Raw genomic sequence first — 26,486 nt, 5'->3', positions numbered from 1 at the left:
TTCAGAATTCTCTATCTTTTCATCTGTCCAGTGTGTTTCCTAAAGCTACCCAAACACATTATGGGCCCACTAGATAATAAATCCTCAAAGCATCCCTGGCAGGTAGATAGGAAAGGAAAGGAGAAAATGTTGCCCTCCCACACATTACTTATGAGCAAATAGAGACAGACAAGATTGCCTGAAATTGACTGATGGCTTTAAATGAGTTGGAAATGGAGGTAAGACTATAATTTAGTTATTTCCTGATGTAGTACTCCCCCAGTTCCTTTTTTATTAAACATATTGTGAAGCTAAAGTAATTTTATTTTCTATTTTGTCTTCCTTTTATGTGAACAGTGTACCCTCAATGAGCTCCAGAATGCTCATTGTAGATTGCATTAGCTTGATAGCCTTCATTTCTGGCTGGTTAGTGCCAGGACCCTGGAATAGCATGCAACGACAACTTCAAAGGGTGAGAGTAGAAAGTGCCACATTCTCTGCACACGGTAAACAACAGAGTGTTGTATTTGTTCATCTTTTTAACCAAATATCTCAGGCATATAAAGCTAAAGATATTGTTACGCGAATACTCAAGTACACACTTCCAAGCTTCAAAATAGAACATTTCAGATAAGTGGAAGCCTGTTTATGCGTTCTTCTCAATCTCTTTTCTTCTCCCCATGTTACAGGTAACTGTGATGTTGAATTTAGTGTTTTTCATTCCTCTGAATCTATACATGTATAACCATAAAAAATATACAGTATTATTTTTCATTTTTTTACTTCATATGTATGTTTCCTTCTGTACCTTGCTTTTATCCCCCCATTACTTTTCTATTTTTGAGATGTATCCACGTCAGTTGATACACATAGTGCTAGTCTCTTCATTTTAAACCTCCATATTATGTTTAATCCATGTAACTTTCCTCTAATTTAATTATACATTCTGAGGGTGAACACATAAATTGCTTCCAGTTTTTCACTATTATAAACACTATTTCCTTGATCGTTTTCGTACATGTCTTTATGGGCATATGTGCACGATTATCTCTGAGGTATATGCCCAGGAGTGGAATTGCTTAATTGACAAGTATCCACATCATCAACTTTACTGGGTTTGCTTTCCACCGGTTTATACTCTCACCAGCAGTAATTCCCATTACTCCATGTCCTCGTCAACACTTGATATTGTCAGACTTTTTATCTTTGCCAATCATATAGTTTCTTTAATTGCATCTCCCTGATAGTGAGGTTTGACATCTTTTCATACATCTGCTGGACATGTGGAATTTCTGTTCTGTGAAATGTCTGTTCCTTTCTTTTACTCATTTTTTTAACTGGGCTATTTGCATTTTTCTTATTAACTTGTAGACATTCTTCATATTTCTGATGACAAGTTATTTGCTGGTTACATATATTGTATGTGCTCCCAATGTGTAATTTGCCTTCTCACTTTCTTTGTGATGAATTTTGATGCACAGGAGTTTTTATTTTTAATGTGACCAAATTTACCTACTTCTTTCATTCTGATTTGTACTTTTTTATCTTATTTAAGAAGTCCTTCCCTACCCCAAAGTCATGGAGTTAATTTTCCTTATATTTTCCCTCAAACGTATCAAAGTTTTGCTTTTTAAATTTAGGCCTCTAAAAGTCACTTGGAACTTGTGTGTACATAGTGTGAGGGATCTAATTTTTTCCCTTTGGATAACTTAAGTGAGGAGGTAAATAGTTTTACCTACAGGTGAAAGAAGGACTCACAGTCTGAAGAATTCTATAGGGTTTGAAATGTGAGACCAATGATAGGTTGAAAAAATCTTTTAAACTTAGAGAGTTCAGAAATGGCAACAGGTCACCTTCATGTGTGACTGCATCCCTTCAGGACTGGGCATCCTGCTAACAGCTTGTTGGATGTCATTAGATTCATGAGGTCTGTGCCCTCATGTAGACATGCTTGTAGCAAGGGCAAAACTATGGTCAATGAAAGCCATGTGTTTGTTCCTGCTGAAATTGCCTCCTTCCAGGTCTCCTTCTCAGCAGATACTCAAATTAAATTTCCAGGCAGTGAAGTAATGGAAAGTTACCACTTGGACTTGACCACAATGTGATTTATAAAAGAAAAATTGGTACTTCCATATCTAACTAGCTGCCCTGGGTGAGTACACCCAGTGTTCATCTATTAGGGTGCTGATGAAAGGAAAATCTCTGAGCCTGGAGTCAGCCAGTAAGAGTGATTTAAACAACAGAAAGTTATTCTGAGATGAACGTGTGGGTGGCGATGGTTCCTTCTGGGGACTGTGAGGTGTTCCATGCCTCTCTGCTAACTTCCAGATGTGTACTGGCAACCTTTGGTGTTCCTTGTCTTACAGATGCATCACACCAATCTCTGTCTTTGTGTTCACATGGCATTCTCCCTGTGCCTCTGTGTCCAAATATCTCCTTTTTATAAGGATACCAGTCATACTGTCCAGTATGACATTTTCTTAATATAACTAATTATGTCTTCAACGATGCTATTTCCAAATAAAGTCACATTTTGAGGTACTGAGGGTGAGGACTTCATATGAATTTGGGATGGGGGGACACAATTCAAACCCTAATATGTTCTTACAAATTTCTTTTATTCCGCCTTTTATAAAATTTCAATAATTTATCCAGCCCTTAATTAGAGCAACAGTCTAATATTTTTGCAACTACATCAATGTGAAAATATGTTCCTTTCTTGAAGATTTTTTCCCTAAAATTTATTCCAAAATCTGTGAAAATCAGGGTATGAACTATAGCCTCAAAGTCTCTAAGTCAGTGGATCTGCAGGTTGTTTCTTCTGTCTTCCCTCCTCACCTCACCCTCCCTCCTTCAATAGACAGCAGGCACCCACTGTGTGTCAGACACTGCAGGGTGCTGGCGATGTCAAGATGAATGCGGCAGCCTTGGACTCTGCTTTCTCAGAGTCCTGCACTAAAGGGATTGGTGCCGAGTCCCCAGGCACTTATAATTCAGTGTGAGAGATGTATCCTGAATGGGGAGGTTCACAGTTCTGTGGGAGCACAGTCAGGTGTTCACAGAGTCGCCCAACCCAGCCTGGGATGTCAGGGAACAGAGCCAGCACTAGGATGAGGGTGCCAGGTGCCCAGACCACACCATTTAAGGAGGCGCTCACACTTGGATGCCAACCCTGCACCTGCCCAACGCTGAGAGTGATCACCTCCTTAAATGGTGTGTCCTAGGTGTCTCAGTGGTCTCACTCTAGTCCTGGCCCTGGCAGGGAAATCTACGTAAAGGAGGAGACAGCTAAGCTAAAACTGGAAAAGGAATGATAGAAAGATGAATGGCAGTTTGCCAGGTAGAGATGGAATAAAGAACATTCCAGATAGAAAGACCAGCAAAGACCCAGAGAGAAGGTAGGCATGACACAACTGGGGGGCTGAAAGAGAACTGGCATCAGGGGAGCCAAATGGGAAGGTTTAGATGACTCCCATGAGTCATCTGAACTCACCAAGCCGAGGGAAACTAGAGTCCCAGCAGAGCCACTGCCACCTATGCACCATGTTTTTACACAACTGGGTGAGTGAACGGAGCCTTCGTGAGAATTTAAAAAAAAGTCTCCTTTTCTCCAGGTGGACACAAGCTTGTATCCAAGCACACAGCTCAGTCAGCAGAGCCTGGGCTGGATTGAAACTCCCACTTGCCCCCTTGGACAGGTTTCCATCAGGATTTAGGCAGAGGAAGGTGCAGGAGTCTGTGGGTGCAGAGTCGGGCCCTGAAGACAAGAGTTTGAGGCCCTTAGTGTTGGATCAGAACTCCAAAACCAACCCCAGATGGCCTGGTGTGCTTCAGTCAGCTCTGAGCTGGAGGATTGGCCTTTCTGTTCCAACCCCATGTTGTCACATCGTGAATTCTGCTACTCTGGGAGTTGGGAGCTATATTGAATTTATTTTTCTTTTGTAACTCACCGATCCTCAGGCTAATTTCCTTAACCACAGCTTAGTGGCTTGAATTGATCAGCCGAAGGGAAAAGACTGGATTTATCACCTCTTTCTAAATTCTTCTGCATCTGGGATCATGATATGAAATATATTAACATATTTAAACTTACAGTATAATTGATTTACCAGAATATTCCATTAAAAATATTTTTGTATGGCTTTTCTCTCTATGAATTTACTGTTTCTCGTTAAGATTATACTTTTCATAGACCTAGGTATTCCCCTGGAGACCTCCAGGACTTAAGGCTCCTCAGGAGGCATGCCGACAGCTTTGGAAGGTTAGAGAGAGACCAGTAGCTCAGTGTCCAAGCCTGATTTATGGCATCCCCTTGGGAATGCCCACTCTGTTGAGTGTCGGGTGCAGCAAGACCCACAGCATTCTCTGTTCTCCTAACCGCCCCCAACTAAAACATGGGTAGGATCATCCAGTGACGCAACCAATTTAGAGCCAAAGCCGACATCTCTTTCTGACCTGCTTTAAATGAGCAAGTTAGGAATAGTGTCTGGCTCGCAGATGATATTAAAGTTAAAATAATTTGATTTTTGTTTAATAATTATTAATACAGTTATTTCTTTAAACAAAAATGACTAAGTTCATGGCTGAGTCTCATCTATATTTCGTTTGCTTCCAAATGTTCACAAACTTTTCAAAAATAACAGATTTATTTAGATATAATTCACATGCCATACAATTCACCCAATTAAAGTATACAATTTGATGGGTTTTAGTATGCAACATCACCACAAACAATTTTACATTTTCATTCCATTAGTAGTCTGCCCCCATTCTCAAATTCCCAACCCCTGGCAACTACTAGTCTACTTTCTGTCTGTATGGATTTTCCTGTTAGGGACATTTCACATAAATGGAACCATAGAGTGTGTGGTCTTTTGTGACTGACCTCTTTCACTTAGCATACTTTTTTCAAGGTTCATCCATGTTGTAACATGTATCAATTCTTCCTTTCTGTGACTGAATAACGTTTTACTGAATGGATATACCATATTTTATTCATTCATTCTTCAGTTGGTGCACATTTGGGTTGTTTTTACTTTTTGGCTCTTATGAATAGTGCAGTTATGGACATTTGTGTACAAGTTTTTATGTTGACATATGTTTTTGTTTCTTTTGGGTATATACCTAGTAGTGGAATTGCCAGGTCATCTAGTAACTGTGTTTAAACTTTTGAGGAACTGACACTGTTTTCCAAAGTAACTGTATAATTTTACATACCCACGAGCAGTGTGTGAGGATTCCAATTTCTCCACATCTTAGTCAACACTTTTATTATCTTTTTTAAAATCATTATTATTATAGCCACTGTCCTAATGGGTATGAAGTGGTATCTCATTGTAGTTTTGATTTGCATTTTCTTGATGACCAGTGATAATGAACGTCTCTTTATGTGCTTATTGCATCTTCTTCAAAGAAATGACTATTAGGTGCTTTGCTCATTTTTTAATTGGGCTATTTATCTTTTTTATTATTGTTGTAGGAGTTCTTTTTATATTCTGAATGCAAGTCTCTCATCAGAGATATCATTTGTAAAAATATTCCACAAACCATTTTTTTCACAAACCATTTTTTATATGTCCTGAATATTTTTTTAAATATGTATTTATTCATTTATTTATTTGGCTGCATTGGGTCTTTGTTGTGGCACACAGGCTTTTCACTGAGGCATGTGGGATTTTTCGTTGCAGTGCTCATTGCAGCACATGGGCTCTTTGTTGCGGTGCGTGGGCTTCTCTCTAGTTGTGGCATGCAGGTTTTCTCTTCTCTAGTTGTGGCACATGGGCTCCAGAGTATGTAGGCTCTGTAGTTTGTGGCACACGGGCTGTCTAGTTGAGGCACGTGAGCTCAGTAATTGTGGCGCGCAGGCTTTGTTGCCCCGCGGCATGTGGGATCTTAGTTTCCCTACCAGGGATTTAACCCGCGTCCCCTGCATCAGAAGGTGGATTCTTTACCACTGGACCACCAGGGAAGTCCCTGTCCTAAATATTTTTGAAGATGAGTGGTCAATCAAACTTTATATGGCACCATTCAGCCACTAAAAGTGATACTATAGCATTTATTGCCACATTTTAATGTATGATTAAGTGGAAGAAGCAGGTTCTAAAACATTATGATCCTTTTTTAAAAATGCGTAGAAAATCATCTGGAAGTATATATATATATATATATATATATATATCAAGGTGTATAGCAGTCATCTTTGGATGTTGTAATTATATATTTTAATTTTCCATATCTTTTCTTACTTTTAGTGATGAATATGTATTTTTCTGACAGTAAATTATTCTCAATTTTTTAAAAAATCCAATTGTGTAAGAAAATGCCTACCTCACTTGCACATGAGTTTGACTGATTCTACGTATTATTTAGACTTCCCAAAATCTCATGCGAGTGGGAACAAGATGAGACCACAAATGAGCCCATTTCAATATAACGACCTGAAACTATGCCTCTAAGTTCCAGAGAGACCACAGGCTGGGAGGGGAAGGAGTGAAAGGTATGATTATGTATGGGGATTTAATATCAATCTGTATGGCTTGCTTCAGTTTGCAAAGCACTTTCAGCCATCTTACTTGATTCTCACAGCAACCCTATTGGACACCAGTGTTCAGATGAGGAAACCAAGGTTCAGAAACATTTTTTTTTTCCCCAAGGTTGTGTGGCCTAGTAAGTAAGTATGCTCAAACTACAGTCTGGGTTTTCTACTCCTGTTGCAGTACTTGTAACTGATTGCCCTGCCTCTCATACTGTACTCTTCTCTGTAAAATTTTCTCTGAGAGTCGGATATTTGAAGGATCACTTTTTCATACCTGTAAAGATGCTGTGGTGTTAACTTGGAGTGCTGTGCTTCTGGCTAAGATGGCTTCACAAACCCCCAAATACTTTTCTTTAGTGTTCTATCTCAGGAAAGGAAGAATTTTTGATACATGAATTAACTTATGCCTTGTTGTTGTTTACTTTTCTATTTTCTTCTCATTTATCAGCTTTATTGCTAAGCTTCGAATATTGCTTTCTTTTAAAATTGTTGCCCAAATGAGATCATCTTGGCATTTGTACTGGCTTTATTTCTCTTCTATGACTTTTACAAGCAGACTTGGAAACAAAGGACCTCTTCTTTACTTCCTTGGCACACTCTTCATCATTTATGAACATGAGAAAGAAAGATGAATTTTTCCCTTTGCTCAAGTAACTATGGCATTGTCTGTGTTATTTAGGCTAAATTAGGTAGAAAAAAATCTGAAGTCATTTTAAAAATATGTGACTTTCTGTAGATTCTAGACAAGAGGTTGGTTTACAAACATTTTCTGTAAAGACCCAGACTAAATATTTCAGGCTTTGTAGGCTATACAGTGTCTGTTGCAACTCTTCAACTCTGCCATTGTAGTGCAAAAGCAGCCACAGACAATAAGTAAACAAGTGGGCCTGACTGTATCAATAAAACTTTATTTACAAAAGCAGTCAGTGAGTAGATTTGGCCCACAGGCCAGGGTTTGCTGACTCCTGTTTTCAATTATTTAATTTTTGTCTACCAGGAATCTAATTCTTTGGCTAAGTGATTTGTTACCAACCATATGTTTCAAAGCCTCTTTATATCACCATAGATGCTAGTGGGGTTTCTCTTAAAAAATAAAATGTGATACGTACAAACTCATTAAGAGTTAGAAGGCGAGTCCAGTATTACTAGGTTGTCTATTTACCTCTTCCTTTCCAAGGTTAGAGCTGCTGCAAGTTACAACCTGGATGGACCCTTCTTGGTCCAGGAACATATCCCTGACCTCCTCTTGTGTTTTAACCCTCTTTACACTTATAGAAAGTATCCCAGTTCATAAGCTATTCAGTGAGCATTTTATTTCATTATGGCCATCTGAGCCACAGATCTGAAAAGTAACTCTACTTCTATCAGTCAATTCCTTTGAAATTTATTGGAGAGCAAAATAGTTGTGAAGAGTATCCAATGACTATGTTGACCTAAAAAAAAAAATAGGCTGCCAGTTATTTCTCTAGGAAAAAAAAAAAATAGGTTCATTCAGGATCGGCAGAAACTTTCCATTTAGGGTCTGAAACCATGGTGAGCCAGGTGCAAGTCCCCACATGGCGAGGGAAGGAGAATGCTTTTATAGAAGGGAAGAGGATTTGGGAGAGCCATAGTACACAAAGGGTCCATGGCTTTTCATTGACTACGTTCTTGCCAGGAAAGAAGAGGAGTCTTTCTTCTTCTTGTTGGACTCTGCTGTCCTCCCAGAGCAGGAGAGCTCCCGCTTCTGGGCTCCTGACTATTTAACTGAGGTTTCTGTTTATTAATTTTTTTACAATTGTTTGTAATTTTTTACAATTGAAAACAAAACCTATTTTTGTGGTCTCTTAGTTACTTTCTCACATTATGTCTCAGTTTTGGGGTAATTTTGGAATCGTAAGACCTTTTTGTAGTAAAGATTCTGGGATGGAGGGAAACATAAGAAGGATTGATTTCTTTTATTATGAATTTTGTACATAAAAATTTTCTGTGCGGGCTTCCCTGGTGGTGCAGTGGTTGAGAGTCCGCCTGCCGATGCAGCGGACATGGGTTCATGCCCCGGTCCAGGGAGATCCCACATGCCGCGGAGCGGCTAGGCCCGTGAGCCATGGCCGCTGAGCCTGCGCGTCCAGAGCCTGTGCTCCGCAACGGGAGAGGCCACAACAGTGAGAGGCCCGCGTACCGCAAAAAAAAAAAAATTTTTCCATGCAAGAAAAGTTTCTAATAGTCTTCACAAGGATTTTTGAGAAGATTGTTTTTAAATGCCTGTTTCTAAACAATATATACAGATACATTTTTTAATATGAGAGAGTCTTACCGCAAGAAACTACAAGAATATTTTCCCACTGCCACCTTTAAATTAATTTTTAAAATTAACATATTTTCTGATGTAAAAGTAATATATTTTTATAGAACAAAATTTGGGAAATTTATAAAACATAAATAAGAAAAGTAAAATCACTCACAATCAACTCCTTAGAGATAACTGTTGCTAACATTTTGGTGACACTTGGGTATCTATGCATATGTGTACATATAGATTAGATACAAAATTGATCTAATAAGATTATATAAAGTACTTTTGTAATCTGTCTTTTTTACTGAAGAATATATAGTGGGTATACTTCTATGTTGATACACACAGATCGACATTAACTTTAATGGATACATGGTGTAGATGTACTTACTATAACCCACTTGGATGATCACCTATTGGGGTATTTTAAGTGCTTTATACTTTTCCACTATTACAAAGAATGCTTCAGTAAACATTCTTGTATATAGTATCTTCTTTTCCTGCCAGAGTACTTCTTCAAGATAAACTATTAAAAGTGCAATTAGCAGAAATATGTGTGTACATACATACGTATAATTTTGATATAGAAAAGTTTGTGCCCAAATTATATTCTTCCCAACAGTTAATGTGAGTGCTTCACACCCTCACCAAACTGGGAAATTTCTATAATTTCTCAACAGATCAGTTATCAATATCATGGCATCCTTTCTGATTACTATTTTTGTTTTAATATTTTATATTTTTTAAACCAACACCTACACAGCACTTACTATGTGTCAGAGGCTATTCTAGGTGTGCTTTTTAAAAAATATTAACTAATTTAATCTTTATGATAACCCAATGAAGTGGGCACTGTTATTATTCCTAACTTACAGATGAGAAAGCTGTCAAGTGACTTGAAGGTCCTGTATCTAGTAAGTGGTAGAGCCAGGATTTGAACCTTCCTGATTATCCCTTGACCTTCCTTATTATCCCTTGAACCTTCCTGATTATCCCAAAGTCTATCCTCTTGACTGCTATGCCCTGCTGCTCCTTGGAGGAAAGAAAGGCTTAGCTGCCTAGGAAATGAACCTGGCAACAGGGGTCAGAGAGCCAAATCCATCTATTATTTTCAGTATCTTCTATTTTAATTACTTTAAAGATAATCCCTTTGATTTTTTTAGGGTATATCAAGGTCAGAAGAAATCAAAAGAAGCTCTGCCCCACTACCAAGAGGCTTTAGAATATATTGAGATCAGTAAAGGTGAAAAAAGTCTTGAGTGCGTACCAACATTGAGGGAATTGGCAGGTGTAGAACAAGCCCTGGGATTTCACGACACATCCATCAACCACCTTTTACAGGTAAGCTGCAATGTACTGGCCACCAAAGCTGTTCCAGTCCACTGCTTTTCACAGATACAAGTGGAATAGCAGCTCTGAGAATTCCTGACTTTGTTAAGTGCTCTAGATAAGTAGAACACTTGGTCTGGAGTAGAAGTTCAACAAACATCTTCGTAAGTGGGCAAGTGTGGGATACTGGTCCTGTGTTACCTGTGCATCTTCCACAAACAGTCTGAGACTGCCTGAAGGTGGCTTTTCTCATATTAGGTGCATAATTTAAGTCTTGTTTCCCAGACAATGTTTCTTTATTATTTAATGCTTATCTATTTAGAGCTTATGTTATCAAACTTATTAGGGTTCTTATCTACCACATTCTACAATCTTTACCTGAAGTCACTTAGAGTTGTCATCTGGTAGCTGCTGTTCTACTTTGTCATTAAAAGATTCCTCTGTGAGTGTATCAGTTAGGGTTCTTCAGAGAAATAGAACCAATTGGATGTATACATAGAGTGCGAGAGAGAGAGAGATTTACTGATATTTTAAGGAATTGGCTCACACAACTGTGGGGGCTGACAAGTCCGAAATCCGTAGGGTAGGTGGGCCAGCTGAAAATGCAAGCAGGGTCTCTGTGTTACAGTCTTGGAGCAGAATTCCTTCTTCACTGAAACCTCAGCCTTTTGCTCTGTAGCCCTTCAATTGATTGGATGAGGCCTACTCATCCAATTATTACCTATTATTGAAGGTGATCTCCTTTATTCAAAGTCTACTGATTATAAATGTTAATCATGGCTACAAAGTACATTCATAGCAACATTTAGACTAGTATTTGACCTAACAACTGGGCACCATAGCCTAGCCAAGCTGACACATAAAACTAACCATCACAGTCAGTTTGATGTTTTTGTGTGGTATCATCTGCTAAAAACAAATTTTAAATTGTTTTCAGAGAATTTTTCCCTGTTAAAGTTGTAAAATATAGACTAACTCATTTCTTATTTCAAATGAGATATAATGATATGGTACTGAGGGTTCTTTATTGCTATTTCTTTTAAAATTTGTATGACCATTTATACTCCCACACACAGTTTATTAGAGTGTGCCATTCTCTCACTTTCTCTGGATTATCTCCCTTAAATATTATTACCACCCCATGACATATTATTATTATTATCAGTTTATAGATAAGGAAGTCAAGAATTAGAAAGGTTGAGTGATATGTCCAGGAGTACACAGCTAATAAATGGCATAGCCCAGGTTTAAATGCAGTATTGTTTTTTTTTGAAAGGTAATTCTGGCTGACATGTACAGAGTAGACTAGGGAGGGTGTGCCAAGAGCGGAGGTAGAGTGAAACACTGAAGGCTAAAGATGGTGGTGGCTTAAACTAGGGTGATGTTCATAAGGATGAAGAGAAGTAGATGGGTGTGACAAAGATTTAGGAGGCAGAATTTATGAGATATGGAGCTTGAGTGGATGCAGGACAAAGAGGGAAGGGGAAGAGTCAAAGATGACTCCCAGGTTTCTGGTCTGAACAGCTGAGTGGGTGTTTGTGCCATTTACAGTGGGGGAGCAGGTGTGACTGGGTGATGGAGAGATGGTGAGCTCAGGTTTTTTGTTCGTTTGTTTGGTTTTTGTTGTTGTTTTTTGTTTTTTTCGCGGTACATGGGCCTCTCATTGTCGCAGCCTCTCCCATTGCGGAGCACAGGCTCCGGACGCTCAGGCTCAGCGGCCACGGGCCTAACCGCTCCGCGGCATGTGGGATCTTCCCGGACCGGGGCATGAACCCGTGTCCCCTGCATCGGCAGGTGGACTCTCAACCACTGCACCACCAGGGAAGCCCGTGAGCTCAAGTTTTGATGGTGAGTCTGAGATGCCCATAAGGCATCCAATCAGAAATGACAGCTAGACAGTTATATAATCAGGACTAGAGTTCAGAAAATAGGTCAGCAAGTCCTCCACTTATACACAGTAATTGCCTTGGGAGAGGGTGAGATCACCCAGGCAGGGTTTATGGAGGAACTTTGGTTTTCATTGGTCAAGTAAAGAAGGATAAATCGGTAAAGGAAAAAGAAGAATTTGCCAGATAAAAACAAGAAGAAAAGAAAGAGATATTCTCATTGTCACCCCTTTCGATACCTTTTGCTGTTATGGAGGGCATGGAGCTGTTGGGAGAAAAAATGAGTTCATATTTGTAAAGTGTTGAGCACAGTGCCTGCTAGTGCAATATATGAATTTTTGAAAAGTTCTCCCTTTCCTTTTCTTGCTTTTCTTTTTCTTTCATTGATGACCTAGTTGAGGGAAACATTGAGGCACTGTTGAAAACAGAATCCAGATTGTACTGTGAGTGAGATATGAGGAAGCAAAGGTAATAAATGCAGGTGCCTGCCTCAAAACATACTAAGAGGTGGGGAGGACTGGCCCGGGCAGGGGGCAGAGTACATGGAAAGGTCTGAAGGTAAGACAAAGTTTGACGCATTTGGGGAACTGCAAGAAGTTCCCAATGCCTGGGCAATGGGAATGGGAAGGCAGTGGGTGGGTATCATTCAGATGGGGTGTGGAAAGTCATGGTAAGGAATTTGAGCTTCATCCTAAGGGCAGTTAAGGGTTTTCGAGCAGGGAGATTGACATCACCAGATTATCAGTCTAGAAGCGTTGCTCTGCAGTATGGAGAAGGGACTGGATGGCAGAGAGATAACCAGGAAGGCGACTCAGTAGGTGGCTGCAACAGACCAGGTAGGCATGATGACAGCCCGGACTCAGGCAGTGTCGTGAGAACGGAGAGACACAGACAGATAGAGAGTAAAAATGACAGGCCTGGGAGTTGTGCAGATGTGGGAGAGTGAGGGAGATGGAGGAGTCCAGCTTTAGACCAGTTTTCTGCGTGTGGCTGGTTGGGACGTTTACTGAGTGAAGGAACACTGTGGATTTGCAATTTTTTGTTAGTATCAATAATTCTGAATATTCTTATTTTAAAAAATGTTTTTTCTTTTCTTGAATTATATGCTGATACACATTTCCAAAAGTTAAACTGCTGAGAGGTAAGATATGAACATTTTTATACCTCTTGATTTTTGTTGACATTCTGCCAAAAGGTTGTTTTGAGTTACCTGGCCACCAGAAGTTGGCTTTTCTTTGCTCATAATTGAGCCAGTTTCACACCAACTTTGCGAACTTTTTTATATTATTTTATTCCCATTTTACAAATTTTATAAATTTGAGATTAATCTCAAATTTATTTTAATTTAGAATTTTTGTTTGTCTGTTTTTGGGTTTTTTTGTGGTACGCGGGCCTCTCATTGTCGCAGCCTCTCCCGTCGCGGAGCACAGGCTCCGGACACGCAGGCTCAGCGGCCATGGCTCACGGGCCTAGCCGCTCCGCGGCATATGGGATCCTCCCGGACCAGGGCTCGAACCCGTGTCCCCTGCATCGGCAGGCGGACTCTCAAGCACTGCGCCACCAGGGAAGCCCGACAGTATTAAGGCTTTCAATCCATAACCATGGGATAATCTCTTATTTCTTTAGGTCTTCCTTAATTTCTTTCAACCATGTTTTATAGTATAAGTTTTGCACTTCTTTTGGTAGATTTATTCCCAAGTATTTTGGACTTTTTTATGTTATTACAAATGGAAGTGTTTTCTTAATTTCCCTTTCTTATTGTTCATTGCCTGTGCATAGAAATACAAACGATTTTTGTATGTTAGCTTTGTATCCTACAACCTTTGTAAATTTGTTTATTAGCTCTAGTTTGTGTGCGTATGTATAATGTTTTCTGCCATGCAAAAGTTTTCTTAGTGCTTTCAAGTTTTCAATCTTTTATTACATTTAGATTTTGACTCTGAGAAATATTTCTCTGTATACAGGTTATTGAGGAATTCACTCATTTTTTTTAATGCTTTGTCAAGTTTAATAGGTGACTTTTATTGTTTATTCTTGAGGTTAATAAAGATTAGAGAGTGTTTAAATAAATACTTGCCTACGATTATTAAAGAGATAGCTTTGTGAAGTCAAGATAGCATTGGATTTGAAATCAGAAAACTTGGGTTGGAGTCCAGACTCTTCTGTTTACCATTTGTTTGATAATATAAGTCATTTAGTCTCTCAAAAAAAAAAAAAAAAAAGCCTACAAAAGACCCTATCCACTTCACAGAACAGCTCAAAGATTCAAAATGGAAAGTGCTTTGTGAACAACTTGGCATGTTGCCAGTATAAGCTACTTTTATTTATTAACAGTAATTGTTAAATATTTATCAAAGCTCCCCTTTTCTTTAGCAACTTTACCTAAAATACAGAAAGGTATAGCTCTCCAAGGGAGCCCATGCCTAAAAGCCATTTATTAATTACACACAAAGGAAAGGGGTTTTGTTATTTCCCCTCTTGTTTTTTCACTCTTCATTCCTTTGGAGTGAGAGAAACACCCAGGGAGAAAAGACCTTTTATTCTCTGTAGAATGTATAAAAGTTCCAAAGTATTTTAGGAACTAACCCATTAAAATGGAGAAAACTAAAGCCAGCCCCCAGAGCCATCACAGAGGGAAGGCAGCAGTCCCAAGGACTGATGAAAGAGCTGTCATCAGCCCTGTGGGTCCTCTGCAGCAGGGTTCTGTGAGAAAACCACACAAACGTGATTGTTTCTGAAACTCTTTGTGGCAGATTTTGGCACTAGAACCTTATTTTCCTATCCAAAAGAAAAATCCCAGGATTTCATTTGTGTGAGCAATAGCATGTTTGTGGGTGTGTGCCTTCAAGGAGTACACGTTAACACCGCGCTAGCTTGGATTGCTTTTTCACGTCTCTGACACTCGAATCGCATATCTCTCTTTTCAGTTTTCAGGGCAGCTCTGCCATTCAGCAGTTCCCAAATTTAGAGAAGTTTGATTTGCAAAGTATGATGAAATAATTTATCAGTTACTCTACCTAAGACTTTAAGATCAGAAAATCTGGGTTCATGTTCCTGCTCTGGGTGAGTTATTGGCCTCGGTCAGGCCTAGGTGGTGGCTGATAGGTGCTCACATGTGACTCCTGTCAGGTGCAGACTATTCAGTAAATGGCAGCACTTCTTATTGGCTCTTGTTAATTGCTGTGTATTTACTATAAAGTGTCATTCATTTATTATAAATAATCAGATGAGTGCTATTTTTAATTTTCAAAATCTCTGACAACACTAGCCTATTTTGTTTAAAATTAGAAAAGATGCAGAATGCAGATATGATTTTATACAGTATAAACCTTTTCTAAGAATGACACAAATCATGGTGCCATACTGCTTCTTTTGAAAAGACATCTGTTTTTTATCATAATGATAATGCTTTTTATAAAAAAACAAATCGAGCCATACAGAAAAATACGGAGAAATGGGCTACAAGTCATCTCAGCCCTCCTCCCCCATCCTAGAAGTACCCAGTGTTGTGACACTTGTTGGGCATTTTTCCTCTGCAGGTGTGCAGATAGCTATAGATTGAGAGACAGAGGGACGAGAAGAAAAAAGAGAAAGAAAGATTGATAAACTTGACAGCATAAAAATGAAAAAGTTCTCTATGACAACATATCACAAAGTTAAGAAATAAATGTCAAGGAGGGGAAAGTATAGAAAGAGTTCTTATAAAATCTAGATGAAAAAGACAACTCAATAGAAATATGGACAGAAACAGACATTTTACTGAAGAGGGAATACAATGGCCAATAACCATCCAAAAATAATCCCTAACCTCACTTGTTATTAAAGAAGTGCAGTTTAACCAAGGAGATGCCAAAAACGTTTGGTGCCACTCCATGGTGGCAAGGGTGTGGGGAAGCAGACATCCTCATGCACTGCTGGTAAGACTGGGAATCAGCACCATTTTGGGGGAAAGCAATTGACATTCCCTCTCCAGTTTTATAACACACTGACCCTTTGACCCAGCAATTTCACTTCTAGAAACTTACCTAACAGATAGATGTGCACAAGTGTGCAAAGAAACAGGGTTATTAGCAATAGCAAAAAATTAGAAAGACTCTTAAAACCCATTAGTAGGGGACTGATTATAAAGCTATGATCTATCCATGTGATGGGATACTGTAGAGCCACTAAAGAGAATGAGATGGATGTCTGTGTTCTGAAGAAAAGTGTCCAAAATACATTCTTAATTTTAAAAAGCCAGATGTAGACCAGAATATTCTGTCAGTCAATGACCAATTAAAGACTACATTGTGCTGGGCACAGTGTTAGGCCTGGGACTATGATGGAAGGCTCGGATGTCAGAGGCCCTGCCCTCAAGAAGCAGCCTAGTGAGTGAGACAGACCTTAGTGAAGAATCACACAGATGAATGTAAAACTACCACTGTGAAGTGCACCACAGGCGGAGGTACCGGGTGCTGCGAGAGCTCCCAGCGAGGCAGCCTGAGCTGATGTGGGAGCTGATAATGAGACACCCCAAAGGTTGAGGAGAGGGGAACCACTGTGGTGAGAGCCCAGAATGGGTGGCAGGAGATGAAGCTGAGCTGAGAGGGGGACAGGGCCAGGCTCTGATCTCATGTGTGTGTGTGTGTGTGTGTGTGTATAAGCACATCAGTATTTCTGAGAGGATATGCAGGAAACTGTTGATAGTGGGTAGCTATAAGAAATCAGACTGGAAATGGGGAGAAGAGGGGTTGAGGCTTATAGACACAAAGGACAGGGCATTAAAATTTTTAATTGCTTATTCTTTTCTACTACTTAGGATTTTTAAAAAGTTATATGCAGGTACTACTCTTATAATTTAAAAATATAATTAAGTTTTAAGAAAACACACAGAACAAAAAGACAAAAATATAAGGCCCCAACATGTCTATTTTGGTGCTAACTCTTACAGCGTGTAGGGCCTTCTCTCCCAGCCCTTTGGAGGAGCTAAAATTGACAACTGGAAAGCTGCCACAGAGACTTTCTCTGACTATTAAAAGAAACTGGCTCAGTCTGGGGCCCTCAGAAATCAGTTTTTGAATGCCCTCTGCACCCAGTTACTTGCCTTGCATCTATTTCTCCCGGGGATTCCCAGCTCCATCGTTTTTTTAGCCAGTGCCCTCCAGCCGCCTCAGTCCCCTATGGTGTGTGTGGCCATGGAAGACTTCCTTACTGGGCAGAGATGGGAGAGGAAAGGAAGTGGCAACCTTGGGCTGCAACATGACCCTGTCTTGAACGAGGATGACAGTCAAAGCCTAAGGGTAGAATGGCCAGCTCTGGCAGAGCTGAGAGAGAAAGCTATGCAGTCTCACAGCTGGTCAGTTATAAGAGAAACACAGCAAGCTCATACCTCATAGTGACAAGTGGACTTGAGCTTCTGTTGAATTAAGGCACAAATTTGAATCAAAGCAGAAACGGAGCCACTTGGTAGAAGGCACTTTAACGTCTGCTCCATCCACCGTCCACTGCCTGACCCCCTCCACGGCGTCTCTCTACAGTCAGTGCTCAGAATTCCATGTGTTGGCAGCTCACTCTTTCCCTAGCCAGTCTATTTAATTCTGGGCTGAGTCTAATTCTTAGTAACTATTTCTCTGACTCTTAAATAGTTCTTCATTACATTGACTTGAAAATTGCCTTTCTGTGACTTCTACCCTCTTGATAACCAGGTGTTAGATGAGAAAAGCATGCAATTTGAAATCACACGCCCTAGTTCAAATCCCTGTTCTGCCATTGACCAACTATGTGACCTTCAGACAGTCGATTACTCTCCTTGAGGCTTCATTTCGCCATCCGTAAATTAGGCAGTTAACATCACTCTCACTGGTCATTTTGAGATTAAGCGGAGCTGGTGTATATCGATGTTATTTCCCTCCTTCCCTCAGTCCCTCCCTATGCTAGCCCTCAGCTTTACAAAGAGATCCTGGCAATTATTAATTATTTTAATATAATTAATTATTATTATTGTCTTCTCTTTGAGTGTTCTCATCTCCAGGGTAAATAGACCCAGTTTAAGTCCACAAATGTACTTTGAGCTACTTGTGTGCTCTTCACTATGCTATGGGAGAGGAGATTTCCCTCTGAGTCACTGATTCCCCTAATCATTATCAAAGTGGGAAAAAAATCTCTCTCTCCCTCCCCACAAGAGCTGGGGTTCCACACTCAGAACCCACCCAGTGTTTTAAGTTGAGTGTTCATGTGGTGGGGTCTGCCTGCATAAATAGAAACATCCTTTTTAGTAGTCATCGAGTTTTCTCTTCAAGAACTGTTACACATTTTACAAATCCAAGGGGACAGGCCCAGTTAGATAAGAGTCTGCCAGCCCTGGCTCTGGCTGTGTCTATTGACAGCTGGGTTGGCACTGAGGAATCCTTGGTTTCCCCCAGAAACACATAAGAGGACCAGAATGCAACAGCTGCTCTGTACCTTGCCAGGGCTTGAGGCAGTTGGTCCTGTGAATGAGTTTTTTTCAATTAATGACCTTACTCCATGTGGGATATTAAAGGTGTTTTTGTTTTTAACCCAGTACGACATGCTAGCAGCTGAAGAGATTTAAGAATATTAAACATTCCTCCTCAGCCTCAAGATGACAGTTGATAAACATCTAACCATAAGATATCAAAAACTTCAAAGGATGGGAGGAGAGATGAAAGCCCTGGGGTGATTAATAAATAACGAGGAGTGAGCGTGGTCAAGCCGCAGATCCCCAGCGGGGCCTAGTACTCGGGCCTCTGTATAAAGCCGGAGAGGCAAGCAGGACTCCTGTAATTCTGTTCACCCTAACAGCTAGTCCTTAAATGCTCTCAGATGTATGTAACAGGGATATTTATATTATCTTAGCAAACAAAGTGTTGTTCCAGAATTGTGAACAGTGGTTTAGTTTGGAAAGATTGGGTAATCTAATCACTAGCTTTGTCAACTTTCTCAGTACTCACTCCCTCAGGAGGCCTCCTGCATGGTGTGGTACTGTGGTTGTCAAACTGTGTCACCGCCAACACTCATTTTCCAAGGAGGGTCTTTTGGGGGTGGCTGGATGGAAGCAACCTGGGCTTCCCAGGGTCTCTCTACCTGCTTCAGTGAGAGCAGCTCCACACTTACCTGCCTTGTATGTGAGAGAACCATTCTGTTTGGTATAAAAGGGGTTCTTTTGCTTTAAAATCAGAAACTTGAAAAGCAGTGGCATCATGACGTTTGCATCCTTTCATAAGTTGCTTTTCCACTCAGTGGTGTGTTTTTGAAATGTTAATACATATAGATAGAGTTCAATCATTGTATGAATAAACCATAATATATTCGTTCCCCTGCTGATGGATGTTTAGCTGGTTCCCCGTTCTTCACCATCTCAAATAATGCTTCAGTGGAGTTGAGGGCATTTTCCGTATAGACACTGATGGGTGGTGCCCTCTAAGCTGGACCAGAAGGGAAGGGACAGCAGGAGGGGTGGATGGCTAGTGAGATGTGGAGAGTGGACAGAGGATGAGAAGCTGCATGGATGTGATAGAGCCAGGATGCCCCAACAGTCAAACAGGGTCTATGAGCTGCGGGATCCAGAGGTAGCAAAGATTAAGCGATGATGAGGCCCAGAGCATAATGGGGGACCAGGTGGCTGAGGGTAGGGAGGAAAATAAGCCTGTCAAAACCCAAGAGGCCAAGGTGTTAGCTGGGTCATTCACTGGGTGTTTTAGTTTGCTCTTTTAGCTCCACTCTGCATCCCTCACGGTGCCCACTTAAGTACAGTGTCAGTGGGCCGCCTTGCCCTCTGGCTGGGAGGCACACAGCCTTGACCTTGGAAGGAGAGTGCACAGCTTATTTATTCCCTCAGCTCCTCCCAGCAAGGTCAGTGCAGGTGGTCTGCATCCATTCACTGAAAGCTACAGCTCCCTCCCCTATAATTCATCTTTCCAGTTCCAGCAAATTCTCCCTCCCTTGCTCTGCCTGTGATGTTAAAGCAGCCTGTTTGGGGTCCTGCACTCTCTTCCTTAGGTTTCCTCCGTGCAAACTTCTTTTCCTCTATTCATCTGTTAAACTGTGCCATCTCTTTCTTGCCCAATAGGTGCAGACCAATCTTAGGAATACTGAAATCACTGAAAATGATAACAGGAGGAGGGGTGGAGAGGAAAGTAGTGAGCCGGGTGCTAAAACCTAGTGAGGGGCAGTGTCTGTGAGTTTAGGTAAAATCAAACTACCCCACATTTTTGTAGTTCGTCTGTAAGCTCCTTTAAAACCAAAAGCCCTGCCTAATCTTTATGTGAATTCCTAGGGTTTGAATAATATCAGGCATGTAGAAAGCATTTAAAAATTAAGATAAGTTGAATTGAATAGGACTGAATTAAATTTTTCTGAATAAATGAGATTGCACATTTTAAACATCATGGGTTCCCTTCTCCACTACCCTCACCCCCCACTCCCACATATGGTTTTTAGAAGCTTTTCGAACATCAAATAACAAATTAGATCAGAGACTGAGTTTCTGAAGTGAATAATGAATATTAATGTTTGCTTATATTAGCATCTCATACAGCAAAACATTGAAGGTTTTGTGATATGTTCAGATCCCCATTAGATTTCAGGATCCACTTTCTTGATAATATGAACATTTTTGCTCATGGAAAACTTTGCTTCCTGTTTCCAAGACAAAAGGCAACTTAGAGAACTCTCAGAACATGTTAATAATTCATTTGAAAGTAATTTTGATAGAATGCGTCTTTTACATTGCCTTGAATTATAATATTAAGTGGAAACAACATATGAAATCTTTTTGAATTTGAATTTTAATCAATCTAAAATACTGTGTGTAAAATGTCTTTGTAACAAGATGAGTTAAATCTCTTCTGGCATCAGCGGGTGCTCTCTTCAAAAGTGGATTCTAGAGATAGTTAACCCAGGGAACAGACAAAGTAAACATGATCCATTTGCATTTGGGGTGAGGCAAGCTTTTCCTCTCTTTTTTCCTTTCCCTGAGCACTGAACATTTGATCCTTTCACTCTAACCCTGTGTCCTATTTGAAAAGCATTTCCAGTCAGAACTCCAGGCCAAATCGAGGATAATGACCAATTTGGGGTTTGCCAAAATCAAGTATTCAATTTATCTATATCCTGTAATACAGGGGTCCCCAACCGCCGGGGCACAGACCGGTACCAGTCCGGGGCCTGTTAGGAACGGGGCCGCACAGCAGGAGGTGAGCGGCAAGCAAGGGAAGATTCATTTGCCACCTCCCCATTGTTGGCATTACTGCCTGAACAACGCCCCCCCACCCCCCACCCCCACCCCACCCCTGGTCCGTGGAAAAATTGTCTTCCACGAAACCGATCCCTGGTGTTAAAAATTTTGGGGACCATTGCTGTAATAAGAAAAGTCATTTTAAAACAAAGGATATTGTTAGCATTTACAAATATGAAATCCTGATTGTTCTAACACAGCAATAAAAGTTATTACCAGCAATCTTGATTTGGAGTAGCCCCTATCATAAAAAGTCTAGATCTAGTAACTAGTGGATTTTAACATATGACAAATGAGGGGACAGTTTAGAGTCTACCCTGCTTATCATCTCAGAAATGCATTAAGCTGGTCATCAGAGGAGCAAGTCTCTATGGCTTTGCTGTCTCACTGCTTGGTCTGGACTAGAAGGTTCTAGTGGTATGGCTTTATCTAGTCTAAGATTTAGGCTGTTACTTTTCATTTCTTTTTCATTTGCGATATCGATTTAAATATTTTTGACAATTTTCATTATCCTCATTTTATAGATGAAAAAACTGAGGTTGCTGAGTGGGTGATTTGCCCAAGGTACCTCACAGCTAATAAAGGATGGAGATAAGATTCTGACCTTGATGCTCTGCCTTCAGATTTGCTGTTTCTACCATGTCATGAATGCTGACATTCCTCCTGCCCTGGTGCACACTGCCCAAAGCACCCCGATTCTTTCAGCCTCCAGGAGCTATGACTAATCCATGGGATTATTTACTTGTTTGTTTGCTTAATATCTTTTTATTTGAAGGGATGTAGTTTGTATTTTATTTGAAAGGATTATTTTTATTTTATGTTCATAGGATCATACGGTGGTTTTTTCCCCTTAAAGAATTTTTAAATGGGCTTCATTTTCAAGGAACTGAGCTGTTTCCTGTGTTCGGGCAGCTCCTGTGGTCCAGTTCGCCGAGGTTATAGGCAAATGGGCTTGGCGGACCAGGCTTGGGGGTGGGGTCGGGGTTTCTGTGGGTGAGGCTGCTGACACTGGGGGTAGGTCCCCCTCTCTGGGCTGACCAGTAGGTAGGGTTCTGTGCTTGCCCACCTACAGCACAGGCACTTTTTAATCCATCTCCTTCCTCCTGGAAACCCTCCCCCCTCTTCTGCTGACACTGCACTCATGGGAGCATAGACTTTTAAATGATTTACTTAGAAATAAGCCCTGACCACAGCATCGAGCTATCTGGACTCAGCGTCCAGGGCTTGGTGCTTTCTCAACTACACAATGCTTTTAAAACCGAGCTCTCCCAAGAGTTGATTGTGCTTCCACATAAATCATATTGTTTAGCTTGCTAGAAATTTCCTTGGCTTTCTGCTTATCGTTCCAAGAATAGTTAGTTTCCTGCTGCTGCTGCCAAGCATGTAAACAAACGTGTGTCTTCTTTCCACGATGACAGGCGCATCTCATCGTCCTGAGCAGAAACCCCTCTCAAGAGGAGGCAGCCGTGTCCGCACACTCCATCGCCTGTGCTGCTGTCACTTCTGGGAGGCCTGAGCACCATGGTGAGAGCGAGAGCGAGCCTTCCGTGGGGGACAGCAAGGCCTGCTCCCTGCCTGTCCCATGTGCATCGGTGTCTGTGGGCTAGCTGCCTTTGGGATGGATGAACATGTGGATGGAGCTGGGACAGACCCTTCAGAGAGCCTTCTCTGTTAGCTTCACTAGAGTCCAGAGTCCTTTGGTTTCTATCTTTTTTCAGCCTTCCTCTAATCTTTTACTCTCAAATACAGCAAATCTTCATCCAAACATAGCTATCAGAGCCCCAGAGAGTTTGTGCTGGGCTTACAGGGAAATCTACTGGGCTTTCAAAGGTGATCTATTTTTAAAGGTTGTGGAGCTACTGTGGCAACGGATCTGACCTGCTTGAACTCCGGCCTTCAGACTCTCACAGGGCTGAGCTTTCAATCAGGATGAACTTACACGGCTTCAGGATTCCAAAAGGAAGTTGTCGTTTATGAGTCATATAGTTTTTCTTAGCCCCACATAATAGGTAGAGCAGTGAGCTTGGGAGTTCTTTAATCCTCCATCCTGGGCTCAGAGCATACAATATGCCTCTATTGATGGAGAACATGCATTCTAGTGACTTTCTTTGTTGTTGCTCAGAATATTCATAAACAGAGTATAACTCATAAAGAAGACAAGAGGTGTATTCCAAGATGTCAGCTAGAAATACTTATGCATTGTAGGAAAATAAGGTCCAGTGTGCCATCAATTTGAAAATCAGTATCTGGAAGGCTTGAGGTTGAGGTTCAGGGAGTAGGAGCTGGGCTAAGATGAGGAGGCTGGTGGGGGGAGAAGATGAAGGAGGAGCCTCAGTGAGCAGCCTGGTCTGCAGAGGTCCCTGCGCCAGGCAGGGGCTCCTGTCCAGGGAGGAGCTGGGGAAGGGGATACCAGTGTTAATCTTTCTGTCCATCCCACCTTAAAGATCCTTCATTCTGGTCTCCCGGATGGTCTCTCTTCTGGCTAAGGCCAGAGACCATCTTTGCCTAGAGGGATTCCAGTTTGCCAGCATCTCAGCTAGTGCTCGGTGTACACACCTGATGAATGTATGGATTAGGTGGGGAACAATAGAAATCGTGTCCCTAAAATATTTGTTTCTTGTAGCTGCAAAGTTAGACCATTCTTCTTTGTGTAATTATAGAATCAGAAACAATCCAATTATGTATTTTTTTCTAAGTTTTCCAGTCTAAATATGGTGTTGGTATAGCCTCCCCTGTAAATAGAGAATGCCACTAATACCTACTTGATACAGATAATTAGGTCTGTGAAAATTTAATGACCTCACACAGTAATAATAGCGAATTCTTACATAGTACATACTGTCATGGTTCTAACCGTGTTATATTTATTAACTCAGTTAATCCTCACCACAGCTCTGTGAGTTTGGTACAAGTGTTCCCAGTTTTCAGATGGAGAAACTAAGGCACAGAGGGTTAGGTAACTTCCCAAGAGCCATAGCCAGGGAGTGGTAGACTTGAACCTAGGCTCTTGACCTCCGTGCTATATTATAAGGACTGGCACTGCACATGCCCTTTTCCCTTCTTTCCCCTCCCAAAGAGTGTGTGGCTTTGGGGAGAGAAAGGGACTTGAGAAGAGCAACGGTGGCCCAAGGAAACCAGTTTGAGTGCCGTCTGGGAAGGGGCCAGCCCAGGATCGTGCACAGGCTCTCAGTCCCCCATTCTGCCCCATGTCTCTTTGGCAGCTCAGACTGTTTGGTGACCGGCACCCAGAAAGCCGACTTGCCAGTCAGTATCTGAAGGGGGAGGAGAATGAATAGGGAAGGATAAGAAAAAAACTTCCCCCAAGAGCAGGGAGTTGGACAGTTGCAACTGGCTTTGCAGATTAGGAAGGGGGTCGCTTCTGCCTGAGGCCTGGAGGATCGATTGCTTGAAACATATTGACTCACAGAGGCCTCAGGAACCCGAACCAGCAGGAGTCATAACAACAATCCTACTAGCAATGATGACAACAGCAGTAGCAGGGGTCGAGCGCCTGTTGTATGCAGGTGCCGGCACTCTCACAAACATGCCCATTTAATCCTAGCAAGCCTTGGAGGCAAGATGACCTCCCATTTTACAAAGGAGTTAACACAGCCAGCTCTCCATACCACCAGCACCATCAGTCAATATCCTCTCTACTCATTGCTCTACAAGAGGGACAAAGCCCCAGTCAGTGTAAGGATGCTCCCTTCTCAGAGTCAGCTTCCACTAATCAGAAGACACTGGAAATGTCTATCACCTTGACACCAACAGGAAGAGAGTTTACTGAAGGCTTGAAGGCGAGTCAACACTAAGTGAGGAGGCTGGGCAGAGAAGCTGTCGGATCAAAACAGATGCTGGTGCAGAGGCAGCATGAAGCCCTGGAGCAGGGGCAGAGAGGCGCACCAGCCCTTGCCCCTAAGGCCTCAAGCCAGCCATCGAAATGGGCACATCAGAAAAGAATCAAAGCAAAGAGAAACCACAGACTATTCCTACTGTGTTAACAAGCTTGAATGTGCTGCTGGGGGAGTCTTTGTTCTCTTGGTGACAAACATGGGGAAGACTGTGAACAATGAGCTGTCTGGCTGGCATTTTAAGATAGTTTGTTCCGGCTCTTATCTGCTAAGCTCAGTGGCCTGGGCCCAGAGGGTACAGCCGTGTTCCATGCATGGACTCAGCTTCCCCGAAAAAGCGGGAAGGAGCGGGGTCCCCCACAGCCAGGAGCTGCAGTGGCAGTGGGCAGGCGCCTTCCCACCGTCTTTCAGGGGGCCTGGTTTTCATGTCCCTGCTGTCCCCTCACACACAGCCAATGCGGTAATGAGAGAAGCCCACCCAGGGCTGAGGTTTCTCCAGGCCTCTGCTACCTCCTGGAAGGGGAAAGGAAAGGCAGGAATTTGGAATTTATCTTTGTCTGACAACTACGGGGGGGACCAGCCTCCCCACCCTAGCTCTCACCCAGGCAGGACTCTCTGGCCTGGACTTTGGTCATTTGTGGTTCAGAAGTCCCAGCCAGATCTCCTGGGAGCAAATCTGCACGTTCCACTGAGTGCCAAGGGATCCACGTGCACGGGGATCTCAACTCTGCTCTCCTATGTTTAAACTAGTCTGTGCCAAGTACAGTTTGTTTGTTTTTTAAAGAATCGTTAATAGGAAAAATTTCTCATCTAGGGATTCTCCATAGCCTACTTGCTAAATGTCCATTGAAGGCATTGCCCTCGGACAAACAAAACGCCACTGGCCAAGAAGCCAGTGTGTTTCAGGCTCCGCAATCAAACTAATCCCTTTGCTCTGTGCCTTCCTGCATTCCTTATGCAGACAAAACTGCCTTAGAAGTCACGAAGGATTGTGATTGCATAAGGGCTCCCAATTCAGGCTTGTAGAATGTCACTAACCTGAGCCTGGCCAGCTTCCCGGAGCAGCCATAGACAAACTTGGTATTAACAGCTCTCCCAACCCTGCTAAGTCTCCAGGCATTGGCCTTGTGTTTATAACTCTTCTCCTAAAGGATATTAAAATGAAATGGGCTGAAGCCAAGTACATTTCAGTGTAAACTTTTGAGAGGCAGAGCCCGCTGAGCACGGGTGGCCTTGTTTGGAAGTGGCCCCATCTGTGGCGTGGGCTCCAGCAGGCCAGGGAGCGCTGTAGGTTCCAGAGACAGCAGAAGGGAATGGGCTATGCCCCTGCCCGCCTTGGGGCAGGGGGTGGAATCCCTGGCTATATGGACAGCCTCATGGGCATGGGGTGCATTCC

At 41.8% G+C, this 26,486-nt stretch overlaps 1 protein-coding gene across 3 annotated transcripts in view; it reads left to right on the top strand.

Annotated features, from left to right (window-relative positions):
* Window positions 1-26,486, top strand: part of TTC23 (tetratricopeptide repeat domain 23) — a 110,936-nt gene that overhangs the window by 53,408 nt on the left and 31,042 nt on the right. For all 3 annotated transcript variants that reach the window (XM_032624862.1, XM_032624864.1, XM_032624863.1), the window contains 2 exons: window positions 9,953-10,130; window positions 22,658-22,763. In XM_032624862.1, the coding sequence (XP_032480753.1) occupies window positions 9,953-10,130; window positions 22,658-22,763 (284 nt within the window). The remainder of the gene's footprint in view (window positions 1-9,952; window positions 10,131-22,657; window positions 22,764-26,486) is intronic.

Source organism: Phocoena sinus, chromosome 2 (genome assembly GCF_008692025.1).
Source record: "Phocoena sinus isolate mPhoSin1 chromosome 2, mPhoSin1.pri, whole genome shotgun sequence".
Taxonomy (NCBI): domain Eukaryota; kingdom Metazoa; phylum Chordata; class Mammalia; order Artiodactyla; family Phocoenidae; genus Phocoena; species Phocoena sinus.
This window is presented reverse-complemented; position numbering and strand designations above follow the sequence as displayed.